This window comes from Gobius niger (genome assembly GCF_951799975.1).
Source record: "Gobius niger genome assembly, chromosome: 9".
NCBI lineage: Eukaryota > Metazoa > Chordata > Actinopteri > Gobiiformes > Gobiidae > Gobius > Gobius niger.
This window is the reverse complement of record NC_136860.1, coordinates 4,922,322-4,941,042: the sequence shown is the minus strand read 5'-3', so window position 1 is coordinate 4,941,042 and position 18,721 is coordinate 4,922,322. Positions and strand designations below refer to the sequence as shown.

The 18,721-nt window shown below is 43.8% G+C and overlaps 1 protein-coding gene across 1 annotated transcript in view; it reads right to left on the bottom strand.

Annotated features, from left to right (window-relative positions):
• Positions 1–11,570: 11,570 nt before the first annotated feature.
• The window catches only part of dnajc10 (DnaJ (Hsp40) homolog, subfamily C, member 10), a 58,270-nt gene continuing 51,119 nt past the window's right edge, over positions 11,571–18,721 (bottom strand). The window contains exons 19-26 of the mRNA XM_079562886.1: positions 18,416–18,476; positions 17,838–17,932; positions 17,633–17,766; positions 17,248–17,301; positions 16,474–16,621; positions 14,940–15,062; positions 14,761–14,868; positions 11,571–11,792 (exon numbers count right to left, since the gene is read on the bottom strand). Coding sequence (XP_079419012.1) covers positions 11,781–11,792; positions 14,761–14,868; positions 14,940–15,062; positions 16,474–16,621; positions 17,248–17,301; positions 17,633–17,766; positions 17,838–17,932; positions 18,416–18,476 — 735 coding nt within the window. The 3' untranslated portion in view covers positions 11,571–11,780. The remainder of the gene's footprint in view (positions 11,793–14,760; positions 14,869–14,939; positions 15,063–16,473; positions 16,622–17,247; positions 17,302–17,632; positions 17,767–17,837; positions 17,933–18,415; positions 18,477–18,721) is intronic.

Genomic DNA, 18,721 nt, shown 5'->3' with positions numbered 1-18,721 from the left:
TCTGTCACACACATTGGTGATTTAATTTACACAGTTTTAAAGTATGTTTTAAATGTTTGTCTCATTTGTCTCCATTGTCAATACACTAATTCAGACCATTTTGAAAGATTTGATAGTGATGGCCGAAATGCCCGGTGCTCCGGAGCTTGTACCGCTCTTCCTGAAGCAGATTTGTGTATCGTGTGTCAAAGCGGGTCATCGGCTCAGAGCTGCCTTTAGCGGCGAGGCGCTAAACACCGGAGGTTTCCTCGTCCATATAGTGATGTAATAAATAAATGTGCTGTATTTCCCCCATTTCCCATTTAACTGTGTTCATGTGGTGAAAGTGGCTGTGAGCCAGAATGCATTTTGTATTTTCTTATTCTTTACAGAGTCCTTCTTTTGATCAGATAAAGCAGGCGTGGAGCTGATCAGGCGAGGGAAACGTAAGGAGCGCCATCTACAGCAAATAGTGCTTTTTGATAGGAAAGCCTCAAAGTGTTACAAGGCTTCACTCGCCCATCACTAGTGACCGGTATATTGCCTTTCTTTTCTTTTGGATGTTATTCTGCAGGTCGTCCAGGGCCTGTGGATAATCGGGACCAGGGATTGGGGAAAACCCACAGGAAGTACTCACAGTGCTAAATGGGGCGAGTGTGCAGGCCCTCTCAAAGAGATCAGTCGTCTGGGGATGCTTCTCTCAAACAAAAATCCATTGAAATAATTTTGTGTGGGTGAAGAGGGAGTTAATTGTGAAAAACCTGGTGAACTTTGCTTTGATTGGTCGATTTTACAAAGAGGTATGATTTATAATTAAAAGAAACCGAGCATTATCACAAGTGCGGCACCACAATGTGTGAAAGGCCCTTCTAAACAGGGGAGTGTTCATTTTTGCTTTGAAAAGCAGGTCTGTAATGGCATGTAAACTCAATGAGTAATGAGTTCCAGAGTTTTGGAGCTGCCACAAGCAAAGCACCATCACCCCACTGTTTGTGGTTTGAACTGGGATCATGTGAAAGTACACATTACAGCTCGAGATGATGGAACGCAGGGGCAACATGTAAAGCTGGGCCAAGAATGGACAGAGTGACTTGAACCACTTCAGCACAGGTCCCGGAAGGCCCACCTGCTGGGTCAGGTGGTCAGGAGGTTGGAGAAAGTCAGATGGGACTTCAGCCCCATTCGCATTATCTCGGGACCCTATATATTAAAACAATAACCCCCTGACATCTGCTTTTGATGTGGCGCATTCGCACGGGATAACCAAAGCCTGAGATACTGGTTGAAATTGACAGACATCTCCTGGATATGATGACAAAGCGCTCCTTTCTGAGTTAATTTGTAAAATGAACTTTCACCTGAATGAATGTGTGAAGCCTGCCTTAGTCTTTTACCATGAACAATTGGATCCGTGGCGACCTCGATACATCCATAGGGGATCAAGGCGCCGGTTTGTTGTGTCCGAACCCGGTGACCACAGCTCCATCTCATCCCTCTGGTCTGCATCGCGTCCTGTCGCACAACTGATGCGTCACCGATTGCGTCATCAGAGCGCCGCTACTCCTGGCATAGATAGTGCTGGGTGTAGACGGTACACTGTAAAACCTGGAGTGGATCACAGTGTTCTCCGCCCTCTCAATAAAATGGTTTCTACATCTCACATTACACTTGAACAGCTAAATGTGCAGTCCCTGTCAAACAAATCTGGACTTATAAACGACCACATCCTGGATAAGGGGATAGACATTCTCTGTCTTACAGAGACATGGCAGCAACCTGGGATATACTCATCCCTCAATGAGGCCTGCCCACCCGGGTACCACTACCTCGATAAGCCTCGAACAACTGGCCGTGGTGGGGGCCTAGCTGTTTTACATCGCAGCAACATTGAAATATCTCCCGTGTCCGTGTCCAGTACTGGCTCATTTGAAAGTCTGGTTTTTCAGTTGCAAAAAACCTTTTTCAGCAACAATAGCCCTCATCTATCGCCCTCCCAAACCGCAACCAACTTTCATCTCTGACATTCACGACTTCCTAATCTCCCTCTGCACAGCACACTCAAATATTCTGGTTATTGGTGATTTTAACATACACATGGACTCCCATAACTGTAAACTGGCCTCCAAATTCAAAGAAACCCTGGACTGTCTTAACCTCCTGCAGCTCGTGGATGGCCCCACACATAATAGGGGGCACACACACTGGACCTCGTCATTACAGACTCCCTCCCAGTTTCAGGCCTTCAGGTGTATGACGTCGGTGTCTCCGATCACCTGGCGGTTACATTTAAAGTCCCAATATCGGTTCCTCTCACCAAACCAAAACGCCATATTACGTTCAGAAACATCAAGAACTTGGACTCCACCGCCCTCAGTCAACATCTCCAGCATCTCGCCCCTTCTCCTCACTCATCAGCTGACGACTTAATGGACTACTACAACACCAGCCTCACCTCCATTCTAAACTGTCTTGCTCCAATAAAAACCCGGACAGTCACATTTACCCGCTCTGCCCCCTGGTTTACAAACGAGCTGAGAGGGATGAAGAGGTCTGGCCGTGTCCTGGAGCGGGCCTGCAAAACATCTGGCCTGACGGTGCATAAGCTGGCCTACCGGGAACATCGCAGGGCTTATGCCAAAGCACTTTCCAAGGCTAGGTCAGAACACTACTCAACACTCATAAACAACAACCCAGGTAACTCCAAAAAACTGTTCTCCACAATAAACCACATCCTCAAACCACAAATCTCATCATTCTACAGTCACACAGATACAAATTGCAACCAGTTTCTTGATTTTTTCACTTCAAAAATTAACAATATCCGTTCCTCATTCCCACTTCTAAATTGCACCTCACTAGACCTGCCCGAAACACCCATCGCACAACCTCTATCACAATTCTGCCTCACAACGCAGCAGGAGGTCGAGAACGTCATCCGTAAATCCAAACCATCCACCTGCCGCCTTGACCCCCTCCCATCTCCTCTGCTTAAAACTCACAACAACTCCATCAGTCCCCTCATAACCAAAATAATAAACCTGTCCGTAGAAACAGGCCATGTTCCCACCTCCCTCAAAACTGCTCTCATCAAACCCCTCCTCAAAAAACCCACCTTGGACCCTATACCCCTGTCAAATTACAGACCAATTTCAAATCTCCCATTCATTTCCAAACTCCTCGAAAAAGTTGTTTCCACCCAGCTCCATAATCATCTCAAAACTAACAGTCTATATGAGAAATTTCAATCTGGCTTCCGTCCCTCCCACAGCACAGAAACAGCTCTCATCAGAGTCACCAGCGACCTGCTCATGGCTTCTGACTCCGGTTCCACATCCCTCCTCGTTCTTCTCGACCTCTCTGCTGCGTTTGACACTGTAGACCACCACATCCTCCTGCACCGGCTCCAACACTACACAGGTCTTTCTGGTACCGCCCTTCAATGGTTTCACTCCTACCTCACTGACAGAACCGAGTATGTAGCTCTGGGGGACGCAAAATCCAGACCCCACACTGTCACCTGTGGGGTCCCCCAGGGCTCCGTACTCGGTCCAACCCTCTTCACCATTTACATGCTTCCCCTGGGTCGTGTCGTCAGCAAGCATGGAATTAATTTCCACTGCTATGCTGACGACACACAACTCTACCTCCGAGTCACTCCCTCTAGCTCCCCCTCTGCCACGGCTGCCCGCCTCAGCTCCTGCCTGGAGGAGATAGAGGCGTGGATGAGTCAAAACTTCCTGCAGCTCAACAGCTCTAAAACAGAAGCCATTCAAACTGGAACCTCTCATCAACTCTGCTCCTCTCCAATTACCACTGTTTCACTCTTTGGACACACCATTCCCCTCTCTCCCTCTGTCACTAACCTAGGGGTTAAATTTGACCCCCACCTTTCTTTTGACAATCATGTCACCTCCATCTGCAAAACTGCCTTCTTTCACCTCCGTAATATTTCCAAACTGCGCCCCACCCTCTCCCTTCCTGCTGCAGAGAAGCTCATTCATGCTTTTGTCTCCTCCAGGCTGGACTACTGTAATGCACTCCTCATCGGGATCCCTGGCAGGAGCCTCCAAAAGCTCCAGTATGTTCAGAACAGCGCTGCCAGGATCCTGATGAGGGTGCGAAAACACGAGCACATCACCCCCATCCTCCGTACACTGCACTGGCTCCCCATTCAGTCCCGCATACAATACAAGGTCCTCTTGCACACCCATCACTGTCTGCACGGTGTGGCCCCCACTTACCTCACCGAACTGCTCACACCACACACGTCAACCAGGACCCGGTCAGGCCAACAGCACCGTCTGGTCATGCCCAGGACACGGCTCAAAACCATGGGCGACAGGGCCTTTGAAGCCGCTGCTCCCTGCCTATGGAACGCCCTCCCAGACCACCTCAGGGCCCCACAGACAGTGGACACATTTAAAAAAGGACTAAAAACCCACCTTTTTACTAAAGCTTATTTTTAACAGCTAATGCTTTCGTTTTTTAGTCCTGTCTTTTAATATATGTTGTGTTGTATTTTAGAATGTTTTGTTTTTAACTATGCTGTCCATTGTAGCACTTTGAGATTTGGTGTCAAATGTAAAGTGCATTATAAATAAAATTTATTATTATTATTATTATTATGAACAATTCTCCGTAAAAGGTGTTTAACCGTTGCTGCTTGTAAATGTGTTTTTGGAGTGACATAAACTATGAGCGCAGCCTAGCTCTCTCTGAAGCGCACCTACATGCAGAACACCGCGTGGTTTCTCTTTGCGAGGAGGAGGAGGGGGAGGAGGGGAGGAGGGAGGGAGGGAGGGGGAGGAGGGAGGGGAGAGGAGGGAGGGGGGGGAGAGGAGGGAGGGGAGAGGAGGGAGGGGGGGAGAGGAGGGAGAGGAGAGAGAGGAGAGAGAGGAGGGAGAGGAGAGAGGGGAGAGAGGGGAGGGAGGGGAGAGAGAGGAGGGAGAGGAGAGAGAGGAGAGAGAGGAAGGAGGGGAGAGAGGGGAGGGAGGGGAGGGAGGGGAGGGAGGGGAGAGAGGGGAGGGAGAGGAGAGAGAGGAGGGAGAGGAGAGAGAGGAGGGAGAGGAGAGAGGGGAGAGAGGGGAGGGAGGGGAGAGAGGGGAGGGAGAGGAGAGAGGGGAGAGAGGGGAGGGAGGGGAGAGAGGGGAGGGAGAGGAGAGAGAGGAGAGAGAGGAGGGAGAGGAGAGAGGAGGGAGGGGAGAGAGAGGAGGGAGGGAGGGGAGAGAGGAGAGAGAGGAGGGAGGGGAGAGAGAGGCGAAGGTAAGCACCGCCTCCGGAGCATCAATGACACTGGAACCGCTGAATTTCGATATTTCACCCATTGTGTTTCTTAAACATTAAGTTGAAAATGAGGAAATGCAAACAATAAGCTCTGTTATTTCTGATATTGAAATTGACGAGCAGAAGATGCTCTCAGTCACTCGTCCTTGAGACTTTTACGCACCAGTTTTAAAATGCATGAGTTACAAAAGTCGAGCTTCATGAAGGTGTTCTGAAATGATGTTTAGTTTAGCTCAATTTATTCTGCGATCTCTGATTATTCCTTATTCAAATAACTGTCATAAATTTCAACAAAAACTAACATAATGAGAGGTGGATTAATGACAGATAACAGCTCAGGGCGTTTTTTTTTTTTTTTAACGACGCTGTTTGTCAAAATAACGGAGTAAAATTCCTAAATAAGCCACTGGTTTAAACTCTATTGCCGCCTCCATTCTTCATTAAAAGTAAATAAAATGCACACGGGAAACAAAAAAAGCCTCATCACGTGTCGGATCCTCCCTGTTTCTGTCCAAATCACAGACAGGACCTCGGAGTTCAGCAAAATATAGTGGGTCATTTGCGGGGAGTTTTTACTCGGTAAATCACTGACACAGGATTAACATCACAGATGTTCTCCGTGATTATTACAAATCTCATGTGGTCCCAGGTAAAACTAATCCCGTGCGAATAGGGCTTAAGTCAGGTTTTGTAATCAGTGACCTGACCAGAGCCTGCTTCAAAACAGCGAGGACAAATCCTGACCTCAGGTTCATGTCTCCTCTCATATTCAACAGCTGCCTGTTTGGAATGATGTCCAGAAGACGCTGGTACGTCTCAACTTCTGGACGACCTCAGTGGGCTTTTTGGAATATACCATATTCACCATATTAAAGACAGCAGAATTGGGATCATTGAGGGAAGGCACATTTGGTGCGCTGGCTGTTGATAAAATGGCTGCCGTCAGACAAAGCACAAAGAAATGGAGTAAGTCTTCACAGTTTGGTCACGTTTTTAAGAATTTAGGATCAGTGGGATTTGTGACTGACTGTGTAGAGGCCATTTTGACCTTGTGCCACTAGGTGAATAGGTGGAATAAGTTCCTGGGTCTGGTGCCCAGAGGGTGGAGCCATCCAGGTGAGTCCATCTTTATGACAGACAGTTGAAAACTGTCATAGAACTGAGGCCCTAGCTAGTTTCCCCCACCTGTCTGTTGACTGTACTTTGTGGATACAATGTGGATTATTGTGGACTTATGGAAACCTTGTGGAAACCTCAACATCCCAGTAAATCAGTTCTAACCATAGTCGTAAGTCTGGACAGTCAGCTCATTTAATTATCACCCTCTTCAAACACACGTCAAGCTACAGCAAAAGTGTCAAGTCAACTTCATGGGAAAATTACAAGTGCCAAAAATGTGCAGCTCTGGCTTTGCCATGTTCATGTTTTAGTCCATGATCCAATAAACTTCTGCTGGTGCTTTGCGGGCTTGTAGCCGGCGAAGGTGAGTGGCCCTTGGCTTTTAGCCATGGCCTGCGCGAGTCCCACTGGAGGCTGGTATGGCCGATTCCTCTGCAAGAGTTCTTCTTCTTCTTCTTCTTCTTGTGAAAGTGATGCCAAGCATCGGAAATTATATAAATGTACATACATTTACAGAAAAAAAAGAGTGGAAAAAGAGTGGTGCGCACTGAATGGGTGCTGCTGCCGGATGCCCTCTCATCAAATGCAATTTCTCCATCTGTGAGATCGATAAAGTATCATCTTATCTTATTTGCCTCAGTCAGCCATTTATGGACAAAAAAAAGCATTTATTCATGAAGTGTTTGATGAGGCGCACTAACAACATATAATAACATAGTGTCCAATGACACACTCAAAATGTTGATGTCACTCGGAGGTCTGAAATCGTAAGCCTGAACTTCTGATTGGCTGTGTCAATTAATGCTTTATTATGAAATATTAATATTTGGCCCATTTTTTTCTTTTTCATTTTAAATATGTTTATTGTTGTAATCTGTAATCTTATTTTTCTATTTTATTGTGTGCTGTGAGAATAAATGCATTTCACACTGCACATTTTTCTTGCCATTGTACATGATCAATACAAATATTCATAATATATATTTTTTATTAATTATTCTGTCATCCATTTTGCTGCTAGGCAGTTAGAGGGTGGAGTCTGTCCGTGTACATTATAGCCTTTAGTCGTTTAGGTCTGAATAAACTCCCAATTGACCAGCGGTCAGTTTCTGGCTCCAGCTGCTTTCTATGTGGCTTTGTATCGGTATTGTGGTTCATGTTTGAGTAAAGAAACAGGCAAACATTTTTCTATACTGTGATAATGTTCTTACCTGAGCTTAGATAGTTGATACACACCTGTCTTGTCTTGTGCCCGTGGAAGAGCTTGGTTGCTTTTAACTTCACCCTGTTTGGAGCCAAAGGAATATACTGGGAGAGGCCAAATGCTAACAACATCTTTGGTCTTTGTGCGTGTGCTCAGTCACGCAAAACGAGCAGACAAGTACACATCAACTCGTAAGAACATATCTCAGTATGGAAAACGGTGTCAGTGGCTGTAGTAGGAGTGTTTTTATTGTAGTCCAATACTATATGGGTGATATACTGTAGTTTCTATGAAACAGCGGTTGGTGGTAACAGTTGACCTTATCATGTAACAAGGGGATAGGAGCTATGATCAGGACATAGGAGTGATTATTGGAGGAATTAGGAAACAGCCTCAAGCTCCAGAAACACTAAAGATAAAACCTTTGAATAAGTCTGAAATAAAGGCAACAAAAACAGAGGAAATACTGGCTCTCATTTATCAAACTTCCGTATGTTAGGTCACTACCTGTTTCGGCATTTATCAATCTGGACGTGAGCGTATGGTGCGCTTAAATTATAAGTCAGGCCAGGAGTTGGTGTACACAATACACCAGTAGTAGTAGTAGTAGTAGTTTCTACATTTTGCCATACTTGCCATACAGATTTGTGCAGTGTACAACTAATAGTTCTGTGGACAGTTTCAGTTCATCCAGGGTCATCACAGGCTTCTTGGTAACAGCTGTGGTCAGTAAGTTTAGGAGGACGGCCGGGTCTCGGTAGGTTTGCAGTGATACCATACTCTTTCCGTTCCTGGATGGTCAAGAGAGAGATGTTCAAAGCTTTGGAAATCTCTTTAAAACCAAACCCAGCTTTATACTTCTCAATAACTGGATCCCGGACCTGTCTGGTGTGTTCTTGGACTTGACGATGCTTCTGCTCCACAATAGTCTCTTCACAGACCTCTGAGACCATCACAGAGCAGCCGTATTTGAACTGACATTAGATTACACACAGGTAGACTGGATTTAGTCATTAGGTCAACATGTGATCATTCAGAAATCATCAGGCAACTTCTGAAGGCAGTTGGTTGCACTAAAAGGAAAGGGGAGCCTATACTTTTGCACAACACAGTTTAGTTTTTTATTTACAAAAAAAATATCTAAATCATGTATAAATTTCATTTCACTTCACGATTGTGTGTCACTTAGTGTCTTTCACATAAAATTTCATTTCAAATATATTTGTTTCATAGTATGGCAAAATGTTGAAAGATTAAAGGGGGACGATACTTATGCAGACCACTGTAGGCCTAACTCTTATTGGTGCTTTAAACATGCAACAAGGCTAAAGCGTATTATTTATGGACAGACTTTGACTGAATTTGTTGCGTGCTGCATTGATATGCTCCATGCCATGGGTCCAAGCCCTTTTGTTCTTTTGTTACACAAAAGACTGCTGTAGACCGTAGGGCAAACTTTGTGTCGATAGCTTCCCCTCAGACAGAAACAGGCACGCGCCCCTGCAGTGGACTGGGACTCATCTGGGTCTGTGCGAGGCCCGTCTGTATCCTGGTCTGAGCACCGTGTGTGTCTGATGATCTGAAAATCTCTACTATGGCGGATGATACCTGCATGATTGAGAGCTCACAAAAACACAAGGGGTTCTAACATATAATGGAAGTTTTATGTTGTACTTAAGATCCATCCCTTCCCTGAGATTTTTTAAAACCAATATTAGGTTAGTTTGAGTGACTGTCTGGAATATAATCTTTTCTTAAAGATAGAGAAAGAGCAAAACTAAAAATACTTTCTACTACCCTCTGGGCCAAAAATGACCATCTTTGTTGCACAGCCCTGAACCCTGGACTCCTGGTCGGGTCATTGCGGCCCTTGGCGACTGCAGCGGACACAAGGTGAGGGCTGTTTCCTCAGACTGAGAGCTGCTGTTCACCCAGCTCCCACAGTTTACAAAAACAAATACACGTCCTGGCCAAAGCGTGTGTAATACTGCGCACAGCCACTAGTGGTCCTCTGGGGAGCATACAGAGTGGTTATTATGCCCGGGCTCCTGGGGGCAGTGAGGATGCAGACAGGTGGGGTTTGTTCTGGCACATTTCCAAAGCATTTGAATGGATCTGTAGTTCTCAATGAGCCTTATTTCTGACTGCGGCCCGTTCCCTTGGCTCCAGCAGCTCCAGATATTTAGGAAAGTGGTTAGAAAACACTACGCACCTTCTCGTAATGTGTTTGGTTTTACAAGTACCACCTGGACCCTAAACCATTGGATTATAGGCAACTTAAGGGTCAAATGAGTTATATAGTGCTTTCTTATCTTCTACCTTTCTTAAAGCACTCAAAGTGCACTCACTCTCTTATTAATACATCACTGTGAGACACTGTGAAGGCAAGGTGGATGAAGTGTCTTGCCCATGGACACATTGGCAGTGTGCACCTGTGGAATTCGAGCCGTCTGTGCCACTGTTGCCCCCTAAAACCATCCAGGGATAAAGATGGCTGCTTTTCTCCCCGAGTAGATATGTATGGAAACACTTCCCTTAACCTTCTCTGGACCAGGTTAAGTTCCCATAGGAAAAGTTACTCTGTAATCAACTGATTTTCACTACTTCAGGGTCAACAGAGCCTTAGCCCAATTAAATCTAATGGGATTTAGCTGATTTTAACCTGCTATAGAGCCGACTACAAGGCTCGTTTTAAAAATCTGATCACATAGAAATTTCCTCTGGATTTTCTTTAGTGATGCTTTTCTGGTATTATTTATCAAATTATCTTTTATTTTAAATATATAAATATATCTCACAGTTTCTACAGGCAAAACAAAGATTTAATTCTAATTATGTGTAAAACAGTTGTGCCTTTTATCTGCTGTTATTTCAGCAGGAGATTCAGATAAAGTTTTTTGCTGTGTTTGTCAATGGAACTGTCAACAGACCTGGAAGTAGCTTATTATTTATTATGTGTGACTTAAAGGGACAATACGGAGTTTAAAAATGTTAAAACTATGTATTTTCCTCCCCCTACATGTTCCAGCCATGTTCTAATGTGTAAAATGAGCTCAGACCTGTTCACCACAACTGCCTCTGAAATCCTGCACTGTCACTAAAAACGTGTTACTTCGGGTCTGAAGGGCATGAGCTTAATATAAAAGGTGCAGTTACACGTATGACCTGAGGTGGCAGTAGTGAGTATAACATGGTGAACTTGCATCTAGCCCCTTTAACCTCTTAACCTGTTGCCTGCCGTCCCCCCTGATCAGGGGGCTAGGGTTAGATTAGGTCATTATGATATGATGTAACTTGTCTTTTACTCACACAGATCTCACACACATTTTTAGAAACTATAAGGTCTTGGCTTTCAAATGAGCCACATAGGTTGCAAGCTCTCCAGTCAATACGCTTTGAGATTTGTATACAAAAAAATGGTTAACCCTAACCCTAATCCTAACCCTAAGGTGGCAGGTTAACAAACGTATAGGTCACATTCACGTGACATCACACATTTCTAAACAGCCAGATTCTATTTCAATTTAAGCCCCAAAGAGAAATGGGACCTAAAATGAATGGACAAATCAAGGAGTAACATTGCAGACAGTGCCATTCAATTTTACCCGATGGGAATTCCATGAGTGTGACTTTGGAAGTTGTCAAAATGCTTTTTTTTGGACTCTCGGTCACTACTGGGAGAATCCACAAGATAGTTCAATGTTTTCTCCAGGTCCAGTTATTTTCTTTGAAAGATTTCCAAATTGGTGACAATATTCAAAAACATGAGCGTGATGTTGGCCATAAAAATAATACAGCAAGTTTGTGAATCCAATCACTACCAAACAATACAACAACATTTATTCATTTTCCATTTGGAGATTTCTTAAAAAACTGTATTTCTCCCATAGAGTTGTATCGGCTCCTGTCCTTCATCCCATTCTAGAACGTGAACGCAATCTAAAAACAGTAACCATCAAAATTACAGGCGAGCACACAAGTGTTGAAAAGGAAAAACCTTTAATCGGAACGTTTCCCCGCAAACAATAAAATGTGTGTTCAGTAACAGAGTCGTAATGGCTTACATCATAGAGTAAATACAGCTCTGTCCAGTGTCCATCCGGCCACTCAGCCTCCAGGAGGGTCCACCAAACCAGTCACATTGACAGGAGTGTTCTAAACGACTAATCACATGATCCCCCTGCCCTCGCCAACATCAGAGCTCATCCTGCACAAAAGACAACAACAAAGAATCAAGACAAAGGTTTCTGTTTGTGGATCAATTGTTGGGGTGGAGTATCTGGTAAGTACTGTATAAAGCAATATCAGTAGTGAGCAGCAGCGAGTCACGTCAGTCCCTGAGTCTTGTTGTGAGGGCTGGTTTATTCAAATGGCATATGTAAGCTCACAGGCTTTTGTAGCTTTCCATTTGTCCGGTCTGTAACAATTTGGACACACTATATTCAATTATGGACTTGAAATACTGTAGGTAGGCTTCCGTCCAGTTGTAGTGTGGCATTATTATCACATGTATAAATTAATCTATTCATGTTATTTATGTTATTATTGTGCAATATTGACGCAGTCTAATCAGCATCTCAATACGGCAAACCTGTGAGGTGGGAAGGAGTAAAGGTGACAGATTTGAGAGCGGGGGTGTCACAATTTGAAACTTTTTAACAATTTTTACAATTCCTCATGATTATTGACCTAATGAAAGGAAACACCTGATATTTTTAGCTTTTGTATTTGAAATGCTTTTTAACATTCACTGTTTCCAAAAATAAAATAAAAAACATTATTATTATTATATTATAAGGCCACGATCTAGGCTAAGTTCTAAGTGATGAACTTATGGCGCTTAATCATTTGCCATTTGTTTTGATGAAGCGACTATGGAAACATGTGTCCAAGTGCACTAACGGGACTCGCGTGAACAGCAGATTATCACGTGTGTGTGTGTGCATGCTTGCAATTTATCCTTTGTGTTTACATCCTGTATCAGTTATTGAGGTTATTTCCGAACATTTGGAAAACTTCATCGGGAATTATGCATTCATTATCTTGACTTGGACATTTACAGTGAAAAATTACCTCGATGTTGTTTCATATTGGACCTATCGTTGCCTTTTGCAGCAACTTTACAACATGAGGATTTCCCTGATGGATTTCCATGATGGATGTCCATCAGCGACAACACCACCTTGGTCCTCTTTTGGATCCCCAAGAGGTCCCACACTGCTGACTTCCATGGTTTGTGGGTGGATGTAACTCTGGAGGATAGCGCCCTTCTGTCTTGCTCACCTATTGGTAAGTTTACGCGCTAAAATTCTAACAATTTACCTACGACATCCTTTTCTAATTGTGGTAAGCGTAAAATTGGCGTAAAATTGGGCTGAACTACAAGACAATTCCTTTATGATATGATATTCTGGGTTCGGGCATAAGATCGAAACTCTACGCAGTTAGCACATGAAATCTTAAATTAGCTGCATCGTCGTATAGGAAGCATGGTTCTGGGCGTGTGTAAAAGTCATGGCGTATAGTCCAAAGATTATGGTATTTGAAGTAGGCACTAGCCTGGCCAGCCAGAATACACACTATTCCTATTCTTTATATAGATGTGCATCTAGGATCAGGGGTGATGTCTCGGAGTTCCTGATGGACATGATTGAGAAGCGTATTAACCAATCAGAGAAAAGCCGGATAAGAGGCAAGCAGCATGTTGCGTACTTTGCAAACAAGGAAGGTGGTGGTTTTAGAAAATGTGAACAACCTGTCGTTTTTGCCACAAAAACTTAACTCATTGACTGCCAATGACGTCTTTAGACGTCAATTAGGTATTTTAATGGGGACGGGTGCATTCAAGCCTTGTGCAGCTGCGATAAATATTGAGTCAGCCGATGGCAGCAGTGCTCTTTGGATGTGATCACAGGTCAGAAGTAGTAACCGCGGCTACACTTGAACATGTTTTGGTTAGTGGTGGTTTCCGTAGTAATGGTGGAAAACGGGGATAAAGGAAGCAGACCTAAAAAAAAAGCCCACGTCTGGACATAGCGTCCGGACATAGTGTCCGGTGGCGCCTTTCATCACAGCGCACACGAGACAGAAACACTTTTTGCTTCTCTTGTGTGAGAGAAGAACAGGAGAGAGTGTGCTTCTGCTTTATAGATGGAAACCACTGTTCAGATATTTGAGGTGTCACTAAAAATATTAGCATCAAAGTGACTCTTCTGCTTGATTACAAAAAGCTTGTTTTCTCTGCTTTTTTTGTCAGAAACCATCATTTTGGGTGATTTTCCCCCTTTTTTTATGGACGATTACTAAAGAATGGAAAGAGGTACAGACAAACTTATTTTTTTGATGAGTCTAATCTGTTTGGGTTTGGTGTTGACATAGACCTAGAACAAAATGTTCTGTGAGTCTTGAAAAAACAGTAAAAATCCTGAAAAACCACTGGCCGTGGGGAGCTCTCCTATTTTGAAAATGGCTGGCAGTCAATGAGTTAAGGATCCAAGAAAGCAATGGCATCTGTTATACTTTTATTCTGGTACATTCTTCAGTACATTTAAGAAAAATGTTTTACTAGTGGTTATGTAGGAGCCATTTATGACTTGTCACTGTTATTTCACCCCTGCATCTATATGGCACTATGTCTCTCTTTTCCTCCCTGGGCCTATATAAGGCGTGGTCAGATGTAACCGTGTCGGGTCGGGTCATTGTGTCAAATGAGGATATTGGTTTGTGGAGCCAGATAAATACTGTAAGTCTATATACTGTATATGGAACATGTGTCATTTAAGCAGCCACAGCGTCAGTATGCTTTCCTGTGTTTGCTTCGCAGCAGGATAAATACGGCTCTCTGTCCTCTGAAAGTGTGAAAGGTTGTGACGAAAACTTGTGAGGCTGCAACGTGATGAACTTTTTGGAGAACTAGCGCGAGTTGAGGGGAGAGAGCAGACGCTCAGCGGCGCTGGTGACAGAAAGACGTTGGAGCTGTGTGTAACATATTCAGCTGCACAAGGATTTGTAGGGAGAGAAATAGGAGAAAAGGCTTTTTTTTTTTTTTTTCATTTCTCTGTGGCCCGGTAGCAAATACGTCACGGCCCGGTACCGGTCTCCGGCCCGGTGGTTGGGGACCACTGAACCTGCCCATCCGGTTTCACAAACATCCTGACCAAAACAGTAAAACTCACCTTGGCTTTGTTGTTAAAGCGTGGCGTCAGTTTCTCCAGTCTCTGCCTGATAATGTCAGTGATTAGGTTAGCTTCTCGACTGTTTATGTACTCCCCTCCATATGTGCTCTGCCAACAACAAAATGCAACATTAAATTCCCCTCATCACTTTTCAGAGTCGTGCTCTGGTTTGTACTCACTCTTTCTGGGCCTTGGTGTGGGTAGAAGTGTACAGAGGGGTAAGCATTGATCCCTGCGGACTGGCACAGCTGGGAGTGTGCCTGGCAGTCCACTTTTCCCGCCCGGACCTCTCCTTTAAGGCTCTGTTGAAGCGGATCGGATTTCAAAAAAACGATGAACAATAACCATTTGTCTCTGTAATCAGGTTTTTGGCCAAATTGGTCTTAATATACAGTGGGAGGAAAACGTATGTGAACGCTTTGGAATTTCTCACATTTCCGCCTAAATTTGTCACTAAAGGTGGTCTGATCTCCATCAAGATCATAAGAATGAATAAACAGTGTCTGCTTAAACTAATACCACCCAAACAATTCATTGTTATCATATTTTCAAAGGCCATAAGATGCAAACATTCACAGGAGAGTGTGGAAAAAGTAAATGAGTCCAGGAATCTTTAGAAATCTTCAGCAGTTTGGTAAAGAGGAATGGTCCAAGATTCATCCTGATCGTTGTGAGCGTCTAATCTACAACTACAGAAAAGCAGTTACTGCTGCAAAAGAAGGATCAGCAGATATTTAGTGCAGGGGTTCATTTACTTATTCCACGATGTTGTGAATGTGTCAGGTTTTCTGCAAAAAAAACTTGAAAACTCTTGAAAAACTTGTGAATTCCTTTTTCCATTGATGATAGCACGTTGTCTAGGCCTTGAGGCAACAAAACTGTCCCACACCATGATTCTCCTGCTCCAAACTTCAAAATGAGCACAGGGTTTTGATGTTGTAATATTTGATGGCGCACAAAGAGAAATGTCCTGTATTTCCGGCGTTAATGGCGCTTCATATGCGCAACAGCTGCTGTGCTGCCAATATGGTCATACCGTCTGCTGGAAGCTAAGCAGTGAAGAGTCTGGGTGGTACTTGGATGGGAGACCATTTGGGAAACACCAGGAAGCCTAGTGGATGGAGTGAGTGAGTGGTGGTGGTTTTCGGAGGGGCCGATGGCCGATGACTGTTTATAAGCTATATTTAACTTTTTTGAATAAGACGCAGAGATTATTTTTATCCAATTGTTTAGATCCAGTTTAGAGTTTATTTGATCTTAATCTAGGCCTTGTAGTACTTGGAAGATCAAATATGAAGTGGTACCGTTTCAGAATCACTGGTCTAAATCTAGGATTTTCAACCGGTGTTTCAACAGACTTTATGCATCTAGCCAGATTTCTGAAAATTTCTGCTTCTTATAATTATGTTGAAAGAATACAAGGGTCAGCAATTGGTATGGACCGATGGCTGTCCAATGATAGCCTGGAAAAATCCATCGCTGTTATCGAGGGGACTTCCACATCCCAAGCATGATGCTGCTTGCGAACAAGACGTGACTGCCAATAAACAAATCTGATTGCTCGTTTGAGTTTGGCAGAAGTGGCAACAGCGAGCTCCCTGTCCAGACTGATATCCCTTGTGTATGAAATATACAGAGGGGTATCAGGCCTGGATGCCAGGCTAGTCCAATGAATGGCCATTCAACAAGCATCGTATTCACAGTGGTACTTACACGCGCCAGGACCTCAAACTCTGGGGCAAAGTGCTGACATGGCCCACACCATGGGGCGTAAAAGTCCACCACCCAGTGCTGCTCCCCTTGAAGCACCAGGCTCCGGAACGAGTCTGGAGTTAGGTCCACTGAGGCCCGAGGCAGCGCACTGGGCGGACACACAAACGTTAGCAGACACACACAGGCAAGCATAAGTACACACAGAGAAAAAGTGGGATCGGTGCATCCCTAATTACAGATTTTATTCTGTACCTTTCATAATATTATTAAATCAAATGTCTGCAGCCTACAAGGGAGACAAATGTACACAGTTCATTCAGCAGCTAATGCTGCTGCTAATGCTAATGTTCATGTGCGTTTGAAAACTCACTGAATCATATACTAGGTCTTATGCTGAGCGAGTTTAATCAGGATGTATATTTATAGATTAAAGAAGTTGCAGTGGGCATGTTACATGGCCACCAGGTGGAGCTATTCCCCAAATACTGACCATTGACAGTGGCAATAAACTGACCCTTTTTTCCCATTCAAAATAGAAAACAGTTCCAAATCATCCATTGGTAGTGAACTGATTTGTGGGTGAGACTGGACATTTTCCTGTGGTTCTGACACTGGTGCGGTATATTGTAATACATGTGTGGGGACTCTGGTAAAGTGCCCGTATGTTTCTGCCATCTACAAGATATTCTGCTAACTTGACACAATTTAGCATACACACATATTATACTTTTAATAGTCTTCAAACTTTCTAAACATCACAAACGGGAGCCTGACCTGAGAACCCAGGATCGCAGGGAGTTTGCGTCCCTGTGCCAGCCGTTATATGTTCTGAAACACAAGAAAAGATCACATGCGTTCAATTCTGGAAACGTATTTTTTGTTCCATAACCGTCATGATGAATTAAGTGTTAATTAAATATTTATTAAGTCTAAATAAGGCGGTTTCACAAGTTTTATGTTTCATTTGCCCACTTGCACCAAAGAAAATTCCAAGTTTGCATTGCCATTGCCAGTGAACTAGTTCACAATCTGTTCTGATTCTGAATAAAAGAATTGTCATCATTCCGTGTCATCCTTCTGTTCATCAATTCAATGAAAAAGTCCTGTAAAAAAGTAAAAATAAGTGAATTATTGATATCGCTGATCCCCGTGTACGTACGTGAACTGGAGGCTCTTCCTAGTGCCTCCCGAGTACAGGCGCAGCTCAGGGTAGGACCTCACTCCCTGACTCTGACAGAAGGTCGGAAACCGCTGACAGTCCACGGAGCCAACCCAGACCTGACCTGACACCAGCTGAAAGACAGTGCACAGTCAGGCACACAGGAACGCAGTGTCACATGGCCAGAGGAAGAGGGAGACCTTACCCGCCCCATGCGTCTCCACTCGGGCATCAGCATCTGGCAAGGCCCACACCATGGAGCGTAGAAGTCCACCGCCCACACCTCATTCTCTGAACGTCCTAAAACATGAGCACGGACTTATATTGCATTGTGTCACTTTGTCAGGGTGCACCATCACAACAAGCAGTAATATTGTTTATTTTAGAATCTGGGCATCTCCATCATCTGTGTTGTTGTTGTAACACATTCATGTCAATGTATATGTGTCCTAGGACACATATACATTTACATGATAACAACGTTTACATGATCACAACATTAACATACTAACTGATGGGTATCCTGACGATTGTAATGAGCATCGTTTTTTTGGTTTAAATTAAGTGTATCTGTCTGATTTGTAAATATTGTGAATACCATTGTAAATATTTTTTTCCTGCATGGGTTGCGACATGCATCATGTGACTGTGACTTCTTCAATCATGCACAGTGTGTGTACTGCTGAAATTTCTGATGAAAGGCTGCAGCACTTGTGGTGTAAATAAAAATCTCAGGAGCTCTGTCAATTCTGCAAGATTAAACACTGGACACTTGTAGCGTACCTTTGACTCTTTCTGCAAAGCTGTCTGGTTCTAGAAGCACTACAGACGGCTGCACCAAGTCCTGGAGGAGCACAAGTGTTTGGTTGAGTTGAGGTGGGTAGAGTAGCCAAAGGTATCTCTCAAGTAAGAGTAACGTTACTTTGAAATAATTTCACTCAAGTACAAGTAAAAAGTAATGACCCAAACAATTACTCAAGTAAAAAGCTCTGTTTCAGCGAAAAAGTGTGATTTATTTTCAATGACGCCATAAATTGGGTGACGCAAAACTCATGTGGAGTTCATGATATTTACAAAGAAAATTCCAAG